Source organism: Danaus plexippus, chromosome 2 (assembly GCF_018135715.1).
Source record: "Danaus plexippus chromosome 2, MEX_DaPlex, whole genome shotgun sequence".
Taxonomy (NCBI): Eukaryota; Metazoa; Arthropoda; class Insecta; order Lepidoptera; family Nymphalidae; genus Danaus; species Danaus plexippus.
The window spans coordinates 5,747,155-5,767,540 of record NC_083537.1 but is presented as its reverse complement, the minus strand read 5'-3'; the positions used below and the strand labels follow the sequence as shown (position 1 = coordinate 5,767,540).

Sequence of the window (20,386 nt, the reverse complement as noted above, 5' to 3'; positions counted from 1 at the left end):
TTTTTGCTTTTTTAATATTTGTTTTCATCTTCTAATAGCACAATATTCTATTGCTATTAATTTAGCAGAGAAAATTTCCACGTCTTAACAAAACAAATCCGAGACAAAGAAGTTTTTAATGGGTTCGTATGAACAAAAGCATCGAAACTCGAAAGTGTTATAGAAACTCCAACGCTGAGTCTTAACGCAATAGCTTTTTTACCTTCGTGCAAATGAGTCCCAGTACTAAATAGGGAAATTTAGGCAAAATTAATTAGGTTACCATTTTTCATCTTAGATGATTTGATTATATTAATGAAAATTGTACATTCCAATTCGCTTTTGTGTCCAGTATCATGTTTTACTTTGGTCATAAAACTTAAACTCTGTCGAGTCTCTAAAAAGCTAAACATAGGTGAAATGACACTGGTAATAAGTATTAGAAATTCAAATTTATTTCTATATAAACTCTAGTTAAAGCTCGTAAAATATACAATTTATGTTTATCTTTTGTCAAGAAACGTACGGAATTATTTTTTTTTTAATATGTATGCACTCTAGAAATTAATTCAAAAGCATTTAAATCTTATGAATGATTCGATACACTTACGTACACTTTAGGTACCTTTTTTTTTTTTTTTGATGACGCAGGGAAACTCTTTTTACGAGCCGTCTCACCGGCCTTGGTGGGGCCGGAGAGGATGTGTGAGACTCGACCTGGGCAGGCCCCTACTCACTAAAACCACTGCGAAAGCCATCGGCCGCTATGTTGGTGCACCCCGGATCTGTCGGCAACAGGGCACACCAGCGACTGGCCGGTCCTGGCAAAGACCGGACTTACTCCCTCGGAGAAAGGGGGCGATCCCGGCAATTAGGATCGCCCCGACGACGCCGGGCTTTCACAGGAGCCGGGTTACCAGCCCGACCCCAGCCCGGAGTGCAGGGGCGCTATTGGAGGCGTTGCAAATATCGCCTCCGGCGCACCCCCGTCCGTCGCCTGCGGAGGGAGGGTGCATCAGCCGCAACCTCCCGTTCCCGCTCAGATGCCTCCTTCGTGGACATGACCGTCTCACAGAAGGAGGACACCGCCATCCAGGACCTGTCACTCTCAAGCATCTTCTCCACGACACTCGAAAGCGACAAGCCCACTCCGCCGAGCGCCGCCACAAGCTCTTGGCGCTGCGCAGCCCATCTCGGGCACACCTCGAGGGTGTGCTGGGCCGAGTCCACCGCAGCGCCGCACTCATGGCAGCCCCCTCCCGGCTCTCTCCTAGCCACCCGACACAAGTAGTCACCGAAGCAGCCGTGCCCAGTGAAAACTTGCGTCAGACGGAAAGTGAGGGGTTTGCGTTTCCGCCTCATCCAACGCTCTAGGACCGGACGGAGCGCAACCGTTGTACGTTTACCGTACGGCTGGCCCGCCAGGTCCTCCCCCCACTCGCGCATAAGGCGCGACTCCCCCTGCCGGCGAACCGCCCGGATCTCCTCTGACGAAGGGTTCTCTCCGAGAGCTCTCCTACCCGAGATGTAAGAGAACACCTCGGCGAGAACCGACGCCACAAGATCCCAAGGCGGATCGCCGGCAAGAGCCGTCGCTGCGGCCCAGGAGACCGTACGGTACCCCCTAAGCACACTTTAGGTACCTATGACAGACTTTTAAACAACTGATATTGACTTATACTTTTTTAAGGTATTCTATTCTTAATAGGATTATAAATCTTTATGTCTAAATTCACATTCGTGTTATTTTTTACAAAAGCACTTGAAAGTTTCAATCCTACTCCTATTCAATATTAATCCGTTTTGTTTCTTACTACTTATAAAAAATAACAGCCTCAAGCTGATTCAAAAAATATTTTGAGTTTAATGGTTTAAATATATTTCACCATACTATGCAACATTGGTTAAAAATTGGTATAAAAAAATCGTAAAATCGTAGAACATATTGCTCTATAGAGTTTTTAATCTTTTAAGGCTTGACTGAAACACACTTCTTAATTCTGATATTCTGTATGTATCATCTGTATGCGACTTCCATATATGTAACATCTTTACCATAAGAATATAAATATTTTAACAATAAAAAAGTCATGGTGGCCTAGAGGTTAATAGGCCCGCCTCTCATACGTGAGGACGGGGGTTCGAAACCTGGCAAGTACCAATGTGACCTTTTCCGAGTCATATGTACTTTCTAAGAGTATTTAGACACCACTGACGGACGGTGAAGGAAAACATCGTGAGGAAACCTGGTGTTATAACTTCAAATTATAAGATTGAAATCGCCAACCCGTCTTGAGCAAGTGTGGTGATTAATGCTCTAACCTGCTCCATGTGAGAGGAGGCCTTTGATCAGCAGTGGGCTCCTATAGGCTGATGATGATGATGATGATGATGAACAATAAAAAATAAAAGTTTAGAGTTTATTTATTTAAATTCTAAATCTGATACAAGTGCTATATGATCTGATGGAAATACAACACTGGGCAATGCTATGTGAGCTTTCAACTCTTCTTCATTTGGAAGTGGAATCACCTGTGAAAAGATAGATATATTTTTAGTTTGTACCTAGACTGTAATAAAATTTTAAGATTCCTTACTTAATTTACCTGATTAACAGAAAGATTGTTCTTTTCATAAAAAATGTAGTCTATGCATTCAGCAAATCCTTGTGTAAAGTTTGTATATTTTGGTGTTCCGCAAGCACTATCAAGTAAAATATCTTGAGACAAAGTAAGATCATGCACAGCTTCATTTGCATCTAAAAATAAAATAAGATTATAGAATACTTTTTCAATAAAGAAAATTTATATTTATGTTTCTGATTGATGTAGTTTTATGGCTGGGCTCTTACTTGATTTCCAATCCTCCAAAGAACTTGGTGCTAAGCCTGTAGTGAACAACTGATATATTCCACATGAGGGGACACTATTGTAATCTCCACACAAAATTACACTTATCCGTTTACCTGGATTCTGGACAAAAATGTAAATTCTTTAATCATGTCTAAATTTTAATTATTATATGTTTTTCAATATATTTCACATGCCTTTTCAATTAATTTTTTCTTAATTTCTCCTATCCAATAAATAAATATTCCACCTTGAATCAATCTGATGTGATCAGCATCAGGATGAAAGTACAAATGAGTGTTCCCAACAACAAGAATTTCATTAGGGTTTTCAATTGACTGTAGTACAGTAGCACTGGCAACACTTGACCTATCAAGTAACCTTTCCATCAAAGCAGTGTTATTTTTTATTATATCAAAGATATTTTTGAGATAACTCTCTTTTTCTAACACTTTGGCTAATAAAATGTGAAAGTCTTCTATTAAACTGCAACATAAATGAAAAAAAAATTCAAAATGTATGATAATAAATCAGGAAAAGATTTTTTAAATTAAATAGCTTACCAAAATCTGAGCCTGTTGTAAAAACAAGCTAAACCTTCCGCAACAGTTTTTCCTTTTTTATAAAATAACCCATTGAAATTGTCACTATCCAAAAAGGGTTTAAGACATTTATTGAATATCTTGCCATCAACTTCCTGCAGACAAATTATATCAGCATTGTAACCTAGAAAATTTTATGCAATAGTAAAATTCCAAATTTAAAGTTTCAACTTTCAAGTAATAAACAAAATTTCATTGCAATCAATGAGCTGAAGTATAATACCTTTTAATTCTTTCATAATGAGCTGTTTTCTATAATCAATTTGCAATGCATATGGTGGACAGTATGGGTGTAGTACGGTTCTAGTATAATCCGAGTCACAGTATAAATCTGCTAAAATATTGTATGACACACATCTAAATCTAAAAAAAAACAAAGTCATTGCTAAATTTACATTACTAAATTACATTACAATAAATTTTTCTTAAGAAAAATTCTGTGTACCTTTTGCCTTTTAACTTTGTAGGTGTAAACATATGTCTAGTTTCAAATGGACAGCTTCCAGGTCCAGCTTCAACTAAATTTTTTGAGATACACTCTACAACAGGTCCGCTAAGTTTTGCATTCACTTAAAATATATATATCTTTAATATAAATGACATCGAAACAGACAATTATTCATATTAAGGTTTATATTACCTGGAATACATTCTAATTTTAGTTTTAGTCCAATATCTTCTGATTTAGGTGTGTAGGAAAAACTACTTACAATAAAGTTCCATTCAACATGTACATCACTTAGTTCATTACCTTTGCTATTATTAACTTTTCCTCTATACCAGTTGTATATATTGAGTTCTTTTTCTGCATACAGAGTCTCTAGATTCTCAGGAAAGACTGGGAAATCTACCATTATGCTTTTTGGCAGTGAAAGATTAATAACCCAAGGTGCATTTAAAACTACATCTAGACACTGTTCAGAAATTATTAATTTTAATGGTTCCTTAAGAGTAAATAATTCCGAACAAGTACAATCTTCAGAAACAATATTGTCTCTTTCATCCAATATTTTTACATCTATATCTTCTTCAATCATACCTTTTTTCTTATTTTTCTTGCTGCAAGCTTTTTGAACATTTGCAGCGATACGTGTATATAATGTTTGCATACTTTCAGATGGTTTACGTTTCAAATTAAAAAGACGATATGAATCCTTTACTTTAAATAGAAAGGATATATCTACTTTGTCTTCGGTATCAATGTATCTTAAATAACATTTATTGTAATTCATACTGTTTATTTTGGAGACACGCACTAACGAACTCAAAAAACGATTCACATTCAAAAGTCTAAAATACATAATATGATTGCTGTACAATTTTATAGGTTAGATTGATTACCATTTACAAGATTGAAAATAGAAAGATAGTAGATAGATACTTGTTGCTTTTTCAAATCATTATAAGTTAATTGTCAATTGTCAAATAAGTGTTTGAGTTGTTGAGAATTAAGATAACTGACAGTCAAAAGGCCTTACGTCTGAAAACCCTACTTACATTCAACATTTATATTTATCAGTCTTCAATTTAATATATTGTTAGAAATTATACTAGACAATATCCTATATAAAATTCTATCATGTTTCAGGTAAATGATGATGAATCAATTGGATAATTATTTATATTTAAGTTTAAACAACTTTTCGATTTTTTACAGACGTTTCTAATATCAACTATGATAAGTAAATAACAATATCTAAAGTTGTATGATGACTGATGAATAGCAATTAAACCTTACACCAAAAACCTCCAGTTGTTATATTCATAAACTATGTTAATAACCCTTAAAAGCAGGTTAGATAATATTTATTACAAAACTGTTTTTCAAATCGTGATATAGCATTACGACAAAGTTATTAGGATCTAGGAAACTCAGTGTTCTCAAAAAAAAAAGCGGCAGTACTTCACGCATTGACAGCTTTTTTTAGGTATCGATATAAAGCACATGTCTGTTACAAATTACAATGTACAAATTATTTCGTGAAATACTGTTGTCACATCGAGACAGGCACTGAAAATTTTCCCTCACTGCTTTGAACGCCGCAGAGGGACGTGCAAAGTCTCATTGTTCATGAAAACTTAGATAAAACTAATCCAGTCAGGATGGGTACAATTTGTCTGCGTTTGTATTTCCGTCAAATTATAATTTGAATGTTTTCTAGAGTACAGTTAATACACTGTTACTGACGTTTTATTTTTACCAACTAACAGGTAGAATGATATTCAAACAGTAATCAGTCAGAAATTAAAAATCTATCTTCTTATTTTATTCTGCTTGATGAACCTTTTTTTAACTTGAACTTAAAGTTTGAAATAAAATTTACGGAAGGATGACTACACAGAATTACTTTCGTTAAAATGTATCAAAGGTTATCAACAAATAACACAATTTTAAATTAATTTTGAGTAACCTTATATTTAATTAAATTGGAGTTTCAATTAATTTAATAATTAAATCGGTAGTTCCAAATTACTTTCTTAGTTCAGTTTGGAGCAATGCCATTTTAGCACATAAAGAAATATTTTCATTTAAAAAAGTCAAATCGTAAAAAAATCTTTAACATTTTGAACTAAGATTAGGTTTTAAAAAATAACACTAAAACATTTAAAAAGGAAGGTCGGAAGCCATAGCATGGTAAGAAAGTTTTAAAAATATAATGTGGTAAAGTGTGGCAGCATTCTTTGACGACGTGTCAGTATCGAGAATACGCGTTGTACATCGCCAACTTGTACAATTTGACGTTTCCATATCATTTAATTTAAAAATTACTTTCGAATTCAGTCGCGACAAAATTGCTAAGTTTAAATATACAGATACCTTACCGTATATATAAAAAATGGTATGTAGTATTAAAAACAATATTAACTCATCTTTAATTAAGGATATTTCATTGATAATAAAATTTTAATGAACTGTTTTAGCCAGCCGCACCAAGCTCTACATCTGTGGGATCTGGAGGCCGATCGCCAACCAAGGCAACTGGTGTTCCACGTTCGTCAACCGGAGGCACTGTGAGACAACGTAAGTCAACCACGACAACAACAGCAGCCAGGAATCGCAGCACTGGTGCTGGAACCGGTGGAATGTGGCGTTTTTACACTGATGACTCCCCCGGCGTCAAAGTGTGAGTTATAATAAATACTTCACGAACCTTGGTATTAATATTTTGTCAAGTAAATGGTCTTTGAATCCAGTTTAATTTAATATTTTAATTTTCAGAGGTCCTGTGCCTGTACTTGTCATGTCTCTGCTATTCATTGCATCTGTGTTTATGCTGCACATTTGGGGAAAATACACCAGGGCCTAAATTACAACAACATTATTTAAATTGTTATTAATAAAATAGTTATGTAATTATAAATATAAAATAAGGGAGTGCAAGTGAATGTTATGATTATGTGCTTTTATACTTAAAAGTATCTAGATATAATTTGCAATAAATTAAGTTATTCTTTCTCATATAAGCATTTTTCATTTATACTATATGACCGATTACCATGTTTTATTATTCAAACATCAAAATTATTGTATAATGTCACAATTTTCACTCTAATATATCAGAAAGCATATTTAGTGAGTAGTTTTTAGTGACATAAATATTGATTAACACGTCAGTATGATCAACATAATTTATTGAGTATGTGTGTTATGTAAATTTAATAAATCAATCAATAGTTCCATTATATAAGGTACTGATTACATATTGAAAATTATGACAACCTTAGGTTATGGTAAAAATATTTTTATATGTTTCGGACATTGTAAAAAATGTTGTTAGTAATGAATTTAATATATTTTGTGAAATTTAAATTAAATTATCTACTTAAAATTGAATCCTATTAAGCTAGTTCTGAAAACAATTGCACTTTAATTATATCATCAGTAACCATTTCATTGTCATCGTTAGACTGATGTAATGTTATGCCTTTCAGTTAATTCCAGAAAAAATACAGAAAAATGACTAGAATGCACCTTGAATGTGTTCATTCATATCACCAAATTAATATAGCAATTTTTGGGAAAAAATATTTTTCATATAAATTAAAACTGAATGTCATGAAAATAAGTTTATTAAGTTTTTTTAATACCTAGGGTACTTACATTACTAACAGTTGAGAAACAAAAGTTCATGAATATGTACACAATCAGCCTTATCATTAATCTCAAGATTTCTTAAAATAAGAGTAAAAAATAGTATAAAAAAATAAATATGGCCCATGTCAAATGATTTGTAGATGTTATAGAGAATAAACATACAAAAAAATTGTTTATAAAATAAAAAAAAAAACATTGTAAAATGTTGTACCATGTAATAACAAATGGAAGGACTTCTTGTTATCATTTCATTACTTAAAAAATATTGACTTAAGCTTTTAAAAAATGAATATAAGTCAAAACAATACTGGTGCCATAAGTTAATACTTTAGTAATCATATAAACATCACAACAGTTTTGTTTGATCATATCACCATTGAGTCCAGCATAATAAAAGAAAAATGCCTCTCCTTATCATACATAAGCCTCCACTCGTCTACCTTTTATTTTATCAAAAAATTGACGCCAAGATACTAAGGTTTTGCCAGACCAAATCCAAAAACTTGAAGTAATCCCAACTATCATTGTCATGAGGTACTTTATCATGAACATTTCAAATTTTGGCCTGTCTACTTCATGGGGTGTAAATGGACAAGGAATAGAATATACAGGCTTGGAACACATATCACGATGCCATGTCAACATCCAACTATCAAAATGTACCTGTTCATAAAATAAACATGCAATGACAATCAATGCTGGTACTGTATACAAAACTCCAAATATGCCAATACGAATCATTAATTTTTCTAATTTGTCAGTTTTAGTACCATCATGCTTCATGACAGTTCTTATTCTAAATAGAGAAACAAAACCAGCAAACAAGAAAATTGTTCCTAAAACAAGATAAACACATAATGGTGCCAAAACAAATCCTCGTAGAGCTTCAGAATCCCATAGTCCAACATAGCATACACCAGATAAAACATCACCTGAAATATAAATGTCTTTATTTATATACAAGATATGATTCATAACAGCATTGAAATTTAATAGTCTAAAAAGCTAATTTATTTATTTCTGTAATCCCATATGGATTTAACTTATTTGGTAGTTCTATATTGCCAACATCAGGTTAAGATAAAAATTAGTATTTGCTTTTATAATATAATTTTTTTTAAATAATTATAATGTTCTTGATTTACAGAGACAGAATCTACTTACCATCTACTTTTCCCATAGCTAAAATTGAAATTGTTTTAATAGCAGGCACTGCCCATGCTGCTAAATGAAAATACTGAGAATTGGCTTCAATGGCTTCATGACCCCACTTAAGTCCAGCTGCTAAGAACCACGTGAGGGTTAATATTACCCACCAAATACTTGATGCCATACTGAAGAAATATACTACCATAAAGAGGATTGTGCATGGTTCATGTTTTGTTCCTTGTGTTATTACTGAAGTGTTTGGTAATCTGGTACCGCTCACTGTTAAAGGAAATGGGCCCTGACAACTCACAGTATCTCCTGAACTCCATCCCATTACATAGGCTGCAGCAACCATTAAATAGCATACTGACAGAAATATTATTGGTCTCTCAGGGTACCGGAACCTGTCTGTGTCTATTAGGAAGGTCAGGACAGTGAAAAGGCAGCTAACGGTACATAATGTGGCCCATGTGCCTATCCATAATCTGGCAAAATTTTTTTCATCTTCACTAAAAAACATTCCATTACACGGGGCTCCACAATCAGATTCAACTTTTGAGCCAACTTTCAGAGAATATTCCAAATCTAGACTTTTAGGAATTTTGAACTGAACAGGACAAACAAACCCATAATCTTTTGCTCCTTGTAATTTTGTCGGGTCTCTGTCATAGTTATACTTGTAATCTACTTTTGGTAGTTTATTTTCTGGTGGTTTCCGAGATTCATGAGTGACATTGTTATCTCCAACGCAAATAACATTTTCACCTGTTACTTCAGGAAAATTTGAGCACTCTAATTCTTTCGGCCATGGAGAGGAAAAGCTCACAATGAGCTTATAGCAATTTTGTTTTGCCGATTCACACAAATGACGACAAGGCGGTATGGGAGTGTTTAAAATTGTACACACCGGGGCATATACAGAACATAAGAAGAATTTTAGGTCCGGTGAACAATTTACTTTTATGAAAGGAGTAAACTGTCGAACTGCCAGGTCTGCCTCCTCTTGTCTAGCGTGGTTTAGTAAATTGGGAAAAATCGTTTGATTGTATCTTATTTGTTGGCAGAAAGGTATCGTTATTGGTTCACATCTTCCATGATGAGGTAGTGTATCTCCTTGATATACCGTAACACGTGAACTTTCAGTTAACACAAACAAATGAAACAGTGCAATTAAAAACAACATCCATAGTCTTCCCATATTGTTAAACTCGTGAATTAGTATATTGACGTTTTTCAAAATAATATTAACTCTTAAGAATTATCATGTTTATAAAAGATTAATGTTTATTTAAGTAACAAAAACCTAATAAATAAAAAAAACACACGATTAACACTATGAACACTATCTACTACAAAGTTTTTCTCACAGACTATGGATGCGCCATCTGCTTTATTTCAAAACAAAAAATAAACATACCTATTACATGCTAACAATTAAAAAAAAACATATAAAAATATTTATTTTTAGTTAAATATAACAGATTTAACTGTTATGTTCTGTAAATAAAATGATATTCATATTTAAATCAATATTTTGATGTTGCGGCACCTAAGCTGTACTTTCATTTATCTGTATTTATCGTCCGCGGTCCGTCAGATGAGACAAATGGGTACTTGTTTTGAATTTCAAAAAATACAATTAAAAGTATAAGGCATTTCTAAACACAACGTTACGTTAAGTGCGTCAAAATAGAAGTCATGCTAGAAAGCAGAACAATATTTTGAAATTAGCTTTAAGTTTTAAATAGAACAAGATATTCCAAGTACTTATACTTGAAATTTATACTTGAATAATTGGTTTATCTAAATATTTTTAATATGGATGTAGGAAATGATAACATTGATTTTGTTAAACTTATTAACATTAAGGGTAATGTTGACAATATTACTCCTCACAAAATTGCAGTTGTTGCCTTTATAAGAGAATATGGACTATTAAAAATGGAAGGTAAATAAATATTAAAAATAAATTTAATTTAATAATTATTAATTTACTTAAAATATTTTTTTTTATAGCAAAGGACATGATTGATTTTACAATGGCACCAAAATATCGAAAGGATTTTTGTATTCTCGCACTTAAGTTAATTCAGGTAAGCACAATAAAAATATGGTAATGTACATGTAAAAATAAAGTAAATATAATTGTATTTACTTGTCTTATAGTGCCCTGATATGGAATTTAAAGAGCTGGAGGCACTTTTAACTGATGGACGATATAACTTGTTAAGTGTTCACCTTCAGAATTTTTGTGTGAGATTGCAAAACATATATGTTAATGGGATCAATGCACTTATGGACTGTGTGACTTCTGCAGTTGATAAACTGATGATAGAACAGAGTGAAACTAATCCTTGCATTATAACCCGATGCAGTGTCTTAGGTATAGAAATGAAGAGAAAATCCTTTTTTTAATTTTTTGTACTTCACAGCATTGTCATTAATATAAAAATTATCTTTTAGGCTTTTATTTAAGAAGAATATTATTATACTTAGATAAACTTACTTTTGTGCAAGTTGCTTCCCTTTATAAGTCTTTTTGCATTTACTATCAGAAAGGGAGACCTGGTCTGATGATGAGATCGCTAAGCAAAGAGGTGTGTTTGTTTTTTGTAATTATATATCCTCACAATATTAATAATGTAATAATTTTGCATTTAACTTGCTTTTCATTGTAGAAGTTGAATAACATGGAATCGCAACCTGAAACATCAAAGCCATCACTGTTACCGGAAGAATCTAAGCCCCAAGAGATATTTATGAAGATGAATATTATTGATAGAGACAGGTTAATCAGATTATGAAAATTTCTTATGTGATTGTTGTATTTGTTGAAGTCATAATTCCTATATGAATTATTTATATTTTCAGTACTTTTGAAGAATGTCAGTGGTCAAGAAAGCAAGCGGAACTCTTTACTGCTCAACAAGCCAATTTGTTGCAGATAAATGAAAAAAAAGCAATGGCACCCAAACAGCTGCAGAAAACAATCATGCAAATAATTAATGATTTACCAGAATATCCTGATATTGTATTGTATTTTTTTGGTTTTAATGTTCATATATTCAATATCAATTTTTTTTTTAAATGACTTTGATCAGCTGTGAGATTTACTTGCATTAATGATCTTATAGCTATAGTTTATGAATATAGTTTTTGTGACATCGAGTATATTGAATTTACTGCCATAATGAGTTTATGACCATATGAAGTGAATTAGGCTAAGCAGAAATTAGCGTTTTTAAATGTGCATTTTGCACAGTGCTCAAAATGATACCTCAGTAATATTGCCTGGCACTGCATATACCTTATATTATTTGATATGTTGATTCCTTCTGTGAGTAGATATGTTCATTGAATGAATTACACCTTATTAGAGTTTATAAAAAAAATATATATATCATTATGGTATTAAAATTTTAAGTACTTACAAACTTTTATATAGTAAACACTTAGTGTTTCTCTTTTATATATTCTTCCTACAGCATGACCTTTACTCCAAAAAGAAAAATACCCAATAAAAGATTGAGTTTCAACTTTCAAGATACTCTTCAGAAAGTATAATATAATTTCTCTGATTGTCCTATTTTTACTTTTTTTTTCTTACAGCATTTCCTTAGTTTCCTGAACTGCATAAGAATGAAGGAATTCTGTGGAGCTCAAGATTCTCTTTACAATTGTTTTGATCGAGCTGTTTTCAACATGTGCGGCAGTGGAAGTTCATTGAATGATAGAAATAAAAACTTTAGATATGCTGCATTGAATAGAGCGGCTATGCATACACAGTTTGGGCATAAGTGAGTTTTATTTACAGCTTTCGGTTATAAAAATTGTATAATGGTTTAAGTTAGTGGTAATTAATGAGTCTGTTTCCACTGTTGATAGGTCGGTAGCGATGGAAGGTGTTCGCGAGGCTCTAGGTTGTGCGCAGGAGGCGGCTGACAGTGGTTGTGTAGCGGCGGCGGCGGCTTGGGGAGCACTGGCTGGTGGACGCGCACGACGAGCTGCTCTGCTCGCCCGGGTGCCACGACCGCCCCGCGCCGCCGCTGCAGCCGTACAACTGATGGCGCAGCACGCCGCTGTCAACGCTGCCAGGCCGGCAGAAGTCTTTCAGGTTCGATATTTAATGTTTTCTATATAGAATACTCTTTAAACTTATAGAATATATTGAAAGATATATTTAAATTTAGAAAGTGTTTCCACTGGCTTTCGACACGTTTGGCGGTTACTCAGTATTCGGCCACTTTAACGTAATCACTCGTTAATATGGCAATTTCAAATTTGGTCTTATAACTTTTGATACGTTTCGTATATAATTAATTGTTGGCCTGTGCGGAAAAATCTTTTAAAGGAATTAAAATATTTTGTCTATACTAATCAATACAATTGAAGTGTCTTGTTCCAATTTCAAATTACCAACTTTTCAATAAACGCATACGAAAGTACATAGGATACCTACAAACTACTTCAATTTCTTTAAACGAAATAGCAGGGTATTGAGGCAGTCCGGGCGTCACAAAATAAAGATATGGCGAAGTTATCTTTGAGAAATCGAAAGAAACTTTACAAAGATAGGTTCTATAGGTTTCTGCCTGTTGCTTATTCTTTTACATGAGCCTGTAACCATTTTGAGAGCCAAATTTAGTTGCCAGTGATGAAACTTATATTTTGAATTAATAATTATGAATTTAATTTCTCAGATAATAAGTAAAGGAGATACTATCAATTACCTACATTCGATGACAGATTTGACTATGGCCGGCTTAGCAAACACAGCAGCGCTTTGGGGTTTATATGGAAAAACGGAAATGGCTTCTGTAAACTGTCAACTCCTGCTTAATTTAAATACAAGTAAGTAACCGAATGAAATTCATGTGTTATGAGGACTATTAAACATACATTCTTCGGGGCTAAGGGAACTTATAGTACTTTTTGGTCGATCTGTTGCTTTTCATAAATATAGGAATATGGAGGTAGAGCTCCTTTTTTGAACCGCGTACTCCTCGAGTCTCGGTACTTTGATCTTTTTAATTCTGTTTTAAATCTTAATGGAAACATAGTTTCGGTGACTCCATATCTTGTAGTCAGGATTTTGGTAACGAAGAATATTTGTGAAGGATAGCTATTTAGAGTTTTTCATGAAAATTTTTCGCGAATTTCATGTGTTATCTAGAATTACCAGCACACATTTTTTACTTTTTTCCCTTCAATGTTTGGAGTAATGTCTTAAATGGTATGAGCGTGGTTTGATGCTTCGCGTGTTTCTAGAATGTACGGTGGGTTCTGGCAGTGTATGGCAGTGGTCGGAGGGGTCCGGGGCTGGCGCGGTGTGCGCGGCAGCCTGGCGTGGCGCGGGCCCGCTGGCTGCAGCACTTGCCTCGTTGTTCACATCACCCGCCGCCCGCGCCGCCGCCGCTAGACATCACGCTACATATGCACTGAGAGCTGGTAAGTTATATATGTACTTACTAATATCGAAGAACCGCGATAGAAGTTTGTAGATAATAGGACAAATAAGCAGAAGTCCCATTTATATGAGGTGGTTACCGCGTCACAGATTAAACTCAGGATACATATATTCGAGGCATTGCTGATAAGAACGTACGCTTCTGATGAATATTTATAGTTCCATACTATCATTGTTTACGTACATAATATAAATTTCGACAATATAATTGAATTCGTCTATCCAGGTAAGTGGGAGGAGGCAGATCAGAGTATAAGACAGCTAGCGTCATACGATCGCTGGGAGAGTCAACTCCTGAGAGCGGAGATGTATTTCCTCAAAGAGAATCCCACCGATGCTTTGGAAACGCTCCACGATATACTAGACTTCTGTAAAACCGAAGACGACAGTTTGCATTACATGTCACTGAGATTGAAAGCGATGATAATGATGGCAGAAGTACAGCACACCTTCAGTAATAATAGATCCACTAATATCATGTTACTAAACGAAGCGTTGTCGTTGGCGAGGAAATATCACTTGCATTTCTTAGCTGCGACGGCTGAAATGCACACCGCTAATGTCCAATTGCATATGGGTTCCACGAAAAACGCTTTGTTATTAGCGAGGAAAGTGTTGCCGTTGATTATGGAACATGGCAGCGCTTACGATATGGCAAGAGGTATTGTACAAGCACATTTAGTGATAGCATTTGGTTTAAGTATTTATTAATGTGCTTTATTTTCTAGGGATGTTATTATATACTAAGTGTCGAATAGCGACCTCTCCGCCGACGGGTGAAGCTCGCAACCAGGTGTTGCAATCCTGCTGTGAAGCTCTAGATACAGTTAAAGAGAACTTCTCCAAAGTTGGAGCTGAGGCCAGGTTGCTACATACATGGTATCTGCAGGTAAAAACTACAAACGATATTTACAAATCGTAACAATGGGTTTATCGATGAGTGAAGTTGACAGTTTCTTTTTTGATGATGTAGAAACCAGAATCCAGACACGTAATAGTAATTAAAATTAATTACAGCTTCTTTTTTGTTAAATTTTAATAAGAAATGACAACTGTCTCACTAGTATTTGTTAATTGTAAAATCCTTGACAAATAATAAGTCATTATAACTGTTGAATGCTTCCTAAAAAAGTATTTATTCATATTGTAATTGGAGAAATCTTCCGAACAAATAAGCTTTTACATCTCATAATAAATATTAATCAAAATAAGAAAATTTTGTTTCAGGCCCAGTTATATAACGACATTGGTAATATAGTCGCAAGAAATCAATGTGCTTGGATGTACAGACAACTCGAAACACAAAACCCTGTGGAACCATTGAATATGTTGCATATAATGTATTAGCTTCTAAGTTAGTATCTTAAAGAGAAATAAAATTTTGGAATATATTACATACTAGATTTTATTTAAAAAATATATCAAATAATACAATATATATCAATACAGTTTATCATTTAAAAGTGCTTTCTGTATAATTTCTGACATTGTTGATTTAATGTCCCTACATAAAACCTCGGCGAGTAATACTTTACTGTCATTGTGAACTTCAGAGGATACATAAGCTCCTTCGCCCAATATATTTGTGTCATTCCAACAATGGCCAAGTGATACCTGAGATTCACAAATTCGACCTAACTGTAACAATAACGATGTTATATCTTCAAGTAAGGAGGGAAATGCTATACAAATCCGTACGAGCGATTTTAAAACTGGTTGGAAGAGTTCCAGACGCAGGTCACTCGGTAGGACAGATAGGAGGGTGGATAGAGTATTCACGCATAACCTCGCAATGGACATAGCTTTGGGTAAAGCATACTGAATTGATAAATGAGATACCAAGTCCACAGCAAAAATTTGTTTCTCTAGAGAAGCTTGACTTAGAAGTTCAGGAATAAAATCTAAACAAATGTGCATTGACGGTATGCCTTGGACGGTTACTGTCAATAATTCCCTCGGATATCCTTGGAAGTGTACTAATTTTGCAAGTGATGGCTCAGCTATAAACACTTGATGTAAAAACGAACATATTATACTTCGAACTTCTTTCAAAGACCACATTAGTTCGGGTTTTGATTGGTCTTCTTCAGTCTCCAAACAAGCTTCTAGTAAAATTTGTAGTGCTGCACTTTCTTGCGCGGCAACTAAGGCATTTTTCAATTCTTCTCTCTCGGAGTCTGATGTCAATTGGCCGCTTTTTTCAAGAAGTGGCTTGTCCAATAAATGGCGACTTAACTGGCTTCTCGATGCAGCTAAGCTCGCTTCTAAAATTCTCAGAATTATTTTTAATATAGGACCACATCTAAATACTCTTATATCACATCTTAAGACTTGTAAAGGATCAACTAGAACATTTTCCTGTGTTATGGTAACGTATTTACCGCATCCATTATTTATATCCAGCAACGCGTTAATTGTCAATATCCACAAACATCGGGGTAGAACCGTGTTTAGACGCAACCAAACCTCTCTGTAGAGTTCTTGTATATGTCTTGGGACTCTACCTCCTAACACACTCTTCACGTATTTAACAAATATTTCTGCAAAAGGCCATATGTCAGTAGGATTTTTATTGAGCATGGCTTTTAATATTTTACCCGTTTTATATGGGTTTTCTTCGATGCACTGGAATGCCTCATTTATAGATACTTCTGAAAGATTAATGTCTATTTGGTGACGACAGGAATCTCCAAAGACCTGGTCATCCATCCAATCATCTACAAGCGATAGCTGTGGAAAATGAGTCGCAAGCAAACGAAGCAGAGGGCTGAAAAGACCACCATAACTCATTTGATCTTTCTGGGCTTGATGTAGCAAATACTTTATTGGCAATTCGGAAAGAAATGTTGTTGAATAACTTTTCACTTTTCTTCCATTGGCAATCAGTATAGCTGTATTAGCCAATCTTACATCTTCATACAGGAGCAGGTAATAGATCAATAATAGTTGTGAGGCTAGAGTTGGTTTCTCAATGTTTATGTCAACTGTGGAATCACTATCAACATCCATAGAAGTAAATGGTTTGCTGTTTGAGTCGTAATTAACACCAAAAATAGATTTTCGGAATACCCTGCGTATTTCTTCTTCTGTTATTGGCTTGTTGAAGTATTCATTTGTTCCTTTATTATTAATAACCAGAATAGAATTGACGTAAACTTCGACGAGGGCTGGCATTACAGGGTGTAAGGGAGCAATACAGTTGCAAATTTGACTATATATCCAATTTTTTATTGGCACTTTGTGTTTCGAAAATGCTCGCGACTTCAGTAATTGGTGAATACAATGTACAGGCAAATAACCGGATATGTTGCTGTTGAGATTTGCAGTGACAGGTACTTTAACAGCATGTGCAGTGACGACCTTGAACGAAGAAATTTTAAAAGATAAGATATATTAGTTTTTCCTAGAGATTTCATTGCTCTTCAAGACCTTTTCTGCTACTGACAAATTAGTATTGAAAACTGCGTAGAGCTTTTTTGATAACTTTGCGAGTAAACAAATAAATCAGTTAGAAAAATTGGTTACTACACACATAATAACAAGTATTAAGGATCAAGTACTGGAATAATTTATTTCTATTTCGATTTTATAAAAATAATTAGAAAAAGATAATTATATAAATTTGCCGACCGAATTAACAGTTGGCTGGCTTTTTAAATAATTTTACTATATAGGCATATACCTAATAATTTTGATTTAAGAATTGTTTTACAATCAAATATATATCAAAGTACCAACTTTGATATATACCAATATTACCTGTTCAGTAAATATTTCCTGTGTGAAGGCCTGCTTGATCCTCGCAAGTCCGTTTGGTCGCACGGGGACCCTCATGCCAAGTGTAGCACAGACCAGTTCACCGACGGCCGTCAGCTGTCCAGAGTGGAAGTGGATTGCTATTAGCAGCAACATCTCCCCAAACGAAGCTGTGACGCCTGAATTGCTATAACAATAGAATCAAGACGCTTTTTAAAGGGACTGTGTTTTATTAAGGCTGATCTAATTAACCCTTTACAATAAATTTCTCTAGAATTATACAAAAATATTTCCATTCATAATTCATTAAGTGTTGTGATTGTTACCTTTCAAAATAAGCTTCTTCCTTTACAAGCCATTGTACCCATTCAATTGCTTTCTTCTCATATTCAGGAGCAGCTAAAAATATTAAATATTACAATAATAAGGGCCTTAAGTAAAAAAACATCATTTTTAGAAATATTACCAACCCATAAGTGAAGGACATGCTAGGATCATACATAAACTCAAGGAAACAAATCTCACACCAGCTGGAGTTGGTGGTGGCTTTTGTGTCACAAGTCGTAAGAGTCCTGACACCTCATCATCTTGGAACTTTATTCCCGCGATTCCTCTCAAGGCACAGTATAACCTTAATAATGCAGAGGCATCAACCCCAGCTGAAGCTTCTTTTAATCTAATCAGAAGTTCTTGGCGTAACTTCACCAATATTGCATGGCCATCTCCTTTCCCTCTTTTATGGGAGTTACGTAAGAATGTTGCAAACCATGTTCTGGTACTCTGGTCTGAACCCAATAGCAAACCAGATATAAAGGATACCTATAAACAAAAAAGGTTGGTTTTGGTCTTGGTTTTATTACTAAAAATATTCATCTAAATTATATCAATTTACCAAGTCTTGATGATGTGTTAAAGTGAGGTTTATTATTAAACACGGTAGTCTGGAAGCAGATACAGCTTTTGCTCTAACAGCTGTTGCAATATAGGGACAGGCGTCGCATAATGTGGATAAAGTTTTGGCTCTAATGCCACCTTCTTCTCCTCTTTCAGCATTTAAAACCAAAGATTCTGCCACTGTAATTTAATATATTACTTTAATGTATCAGTTAAATTGATAAAATGTTTTTAAGTTTTTTTTAATTTATACCAATCATTTACCATCTAAAAGTGTGTCAGGCATATTTGCTACAACCCAAGAAATAATAATTGGTCCCTTGTTCACATGCAGTAATACTTCAACAATTTCACATATATTTAAAAGATTTGGTAATTCAGCAAGACTTATACAAATAACATCTGTAATTTCTTCAAGATACACCTCATTATCAAAGAGTTCCGATGGTTTTATAGAAGATTCAGAATTTGAATTTTTATTCTGATTATACTCTGCCAACTGCGCTTGCATCTGCAGCAACTCAGAGAGAACAAGTCGGACTCTTCTTGCGGAATCTGACTGTTCAAAGTCATTTGCAATTCCATTTACTACATTCTGTATTAAAAAGGATTCAGTATTCTGGGATCCACTTTTTAAGCTAAAAAATAATAATTATTATAGTTTGAAAAATTATCCGGCAGTCAAAACTGCAAAAGGTAAACAAATAAAACTTAACTAAAATTTTTAAGTGAAACTTACCGCATTTGTTGTTCTTTCTTTAGATCCACTTCTAGAGCATGAAATTCAATAGACAGTAAAGATACGATGAAATTTACTAGATCAATCCCAGATAGTAGAGTCAGGATGTCTTTTTTAGCCTCAGCACAATATCTAGTTATATCAAGAGGTGCTATAAGAGCCATACGGACTAGACATGGTATGATCGGTCTTATTTCATCCGGTGTGCATTTTATTAAAGTTTCAATATCGACATCTTTTAAAGCCTTGAAAACTAGAGGCTTAACGGGTTTCATAAATTCGATATCCATGATTGTGGCTTATAGGTTATGTTATTGAGTGTCTTTCTTAAATTGTAACTTTTTTATAAGTTTTACCAATTATACATCACATGAAGGTTGCATTATTATATCAATCTTACTTCCATTATAGATGAATACAGTTATATTTTAACAAAAATATTGTTGACAAATACAATCGTCAATGAATAATTTGACAGTTGTCAGATATCAAATTGGTGTTGACACATAGCGGAAACACTTTATAATATAATACAAGTATCAATGTAATAATCATATTTAATGCAATAAGAGCATCAAAGATAAATTTAAACTGCTTTATTTTAGAAAAATTTTGTTACAGACGCACAAACCTTCATATTGCACAGTTGAAAACACATCTCGACAAAACTATCATTACCATAAGTTGTACATACACCTTAAAGATATAAATATAAGAAGATTGTTAACAAATCTAGCTATCGCATAATGTAAGAAAGCTGTGTGTATGGCAATCTCATAAACATTATACTGTCTTCATGAGGTACGACAAAAAGCTTGAAAGTGCGAGAAACAATTTGTTTTCCTTATCTGCTAT

General features: G+C 34.1%; 5 protein-coding genes across 6 annotated transcripts; 2 read left to right on the top strand and 3 right to left on the bottom strand.

Annotated features, from left to right (window-relative positions):
- Positions 1-2,385: 2,385 nt before the first annotated feature.
- On the bottom strand, positions 2,386-4,835 carry LOC116765224 (2',5'-phosphodiesterase 12). 2 transcript variants are annotated; one of them, XM_032654642.2, is made up of 8 exons: positions 4,071-4,835; positions 3,876-3,999; positions 3,654-3,793; positions 3,392-3,554; positions 3,026-3,314; positions 2,831-2,951; positions 2,586-2,737; positions 2,386-2,511 (listed from the first exon to the last, which is right to left on the bottom strand). In XM_032654642.2, the coding sequence occupies exons 1-8, from the start codon at positions 4,729-4,731 to the stop codon at positions 2,404-2,406; spliced, it is 1,758 nt and encodes a 585-aa protein (XP_032510533.2). In that variant the 5' UTR covers positions 4,732-4,835; the 3' UTR covers positions 2,386-2,403. The 2 variants fall into 2 exon arrangements, with proteins under 2 accessions (XP_032510533.2, XP_061378254.1); XM_061522270.1 differs by having other exon boundaries at positions 3,876-4,070; positions 4,141-4,267.
- A 1,273-nt stretch (positions 4,836-6,108) lies between these two features.
- On the top strand, positions 6,109-6,895 carry LOC116779718 (protein transport protein Sec61 subunit beta). The gene is made up of 3 exons (XM_032674121.2): positions 6,109-6,270; positions 6,353-6,555; positions 6,651-6,895. The coding sequence occupies exons 1-3, from the start codon at positions 6,268-6,270 to the stop codon at positions 6,736-6,738; spliced, it is 294 nt and encodes a 97-aa protein (XP_032530012.1). The 5' UTR covers positions 6,109-6,267; the 3' UTR covers positions 6,739-6,895.
- Positions 6,896-7,483: 588 nt separating this feature from the next.
- LOC116779717 (frizzled-7) lies at positions 7,484-10,042 on the bottom strand. The gene is made up of 2 exons (XM_032674120.2): positions 8,691-10,042; positions 7,484-8,458 (listed from the first exon to the last, which is right to left on the bottom strand). The coding sequence occupies exons 1-2, from the start codon at positions 9,871-9,873 to the stop codon at positions 7,941-7,943; spliced, it is 1,701 nt and encodes a 566-aa protein (XP_032530011.1). The 5' UTR covers positions 9,874-10,042; the 3' UTR covers positions 7,484-7,940.
- A 224-nt stretch (positions 10,043-10,266) lies between these two features.
- LOC116779450 (anaphase-promoting complex subunit 5) lies at positions 10,267-15,536 on the top strand. The gene is made up of 13 exons (XM_032673731.2): positions 10,267-10,623; positions 10,692-10,768; positions 10,842-11,058; positions 11,139-11,272; positions 11,354-11,463; positions 11,547-11,706; positions 12,285-12,472; positions 12,561-12,789; positions 13,376-13,526; positions 13,944-14,123; positions 14,369-14,803; positions 14,871-15,031; positions 15,370-15,536. Exons 1-13 carry the CDS (start codon positions 10,494-10,496, stop codon positions 15,487-15,489), a joined length of 2,292 nt encoding a protein of 763 aa, XP_032529622.1. The 5' UTR covers positions 10,267-10,493; the 3' UTR covers positions 15,490-15,536.
- LOC116779449 (integrator complex subunit 2) lies at positions 15,530-20,017 on the bottom strand. The gene is made up of 7 exons (XM_061528357.1): positions 19,532-20,017; positions 19,057-19,430; positions 18,791-18,972; positions 18,369-18,717; positions 18,225-18,297; positions 17,902-18,085; positions 15,530-17,502 (listed from the first exon to the last, which is right to left on the bottom strand). Exons 1-7 carry the CDS (start codon positions 19,819-19,821, stop codon positions 15,583-15,585), a joined length of 3,372 nt encoding a protein of 1,123 aa, XP_061384341.1. The 5' UTR covers positions 19,822-20,017; the 3' UTR covers positions 15,530-15,582.
- Between the last annotated feature and the right edge of the window lie 369 nt (positions 20,018-20,386).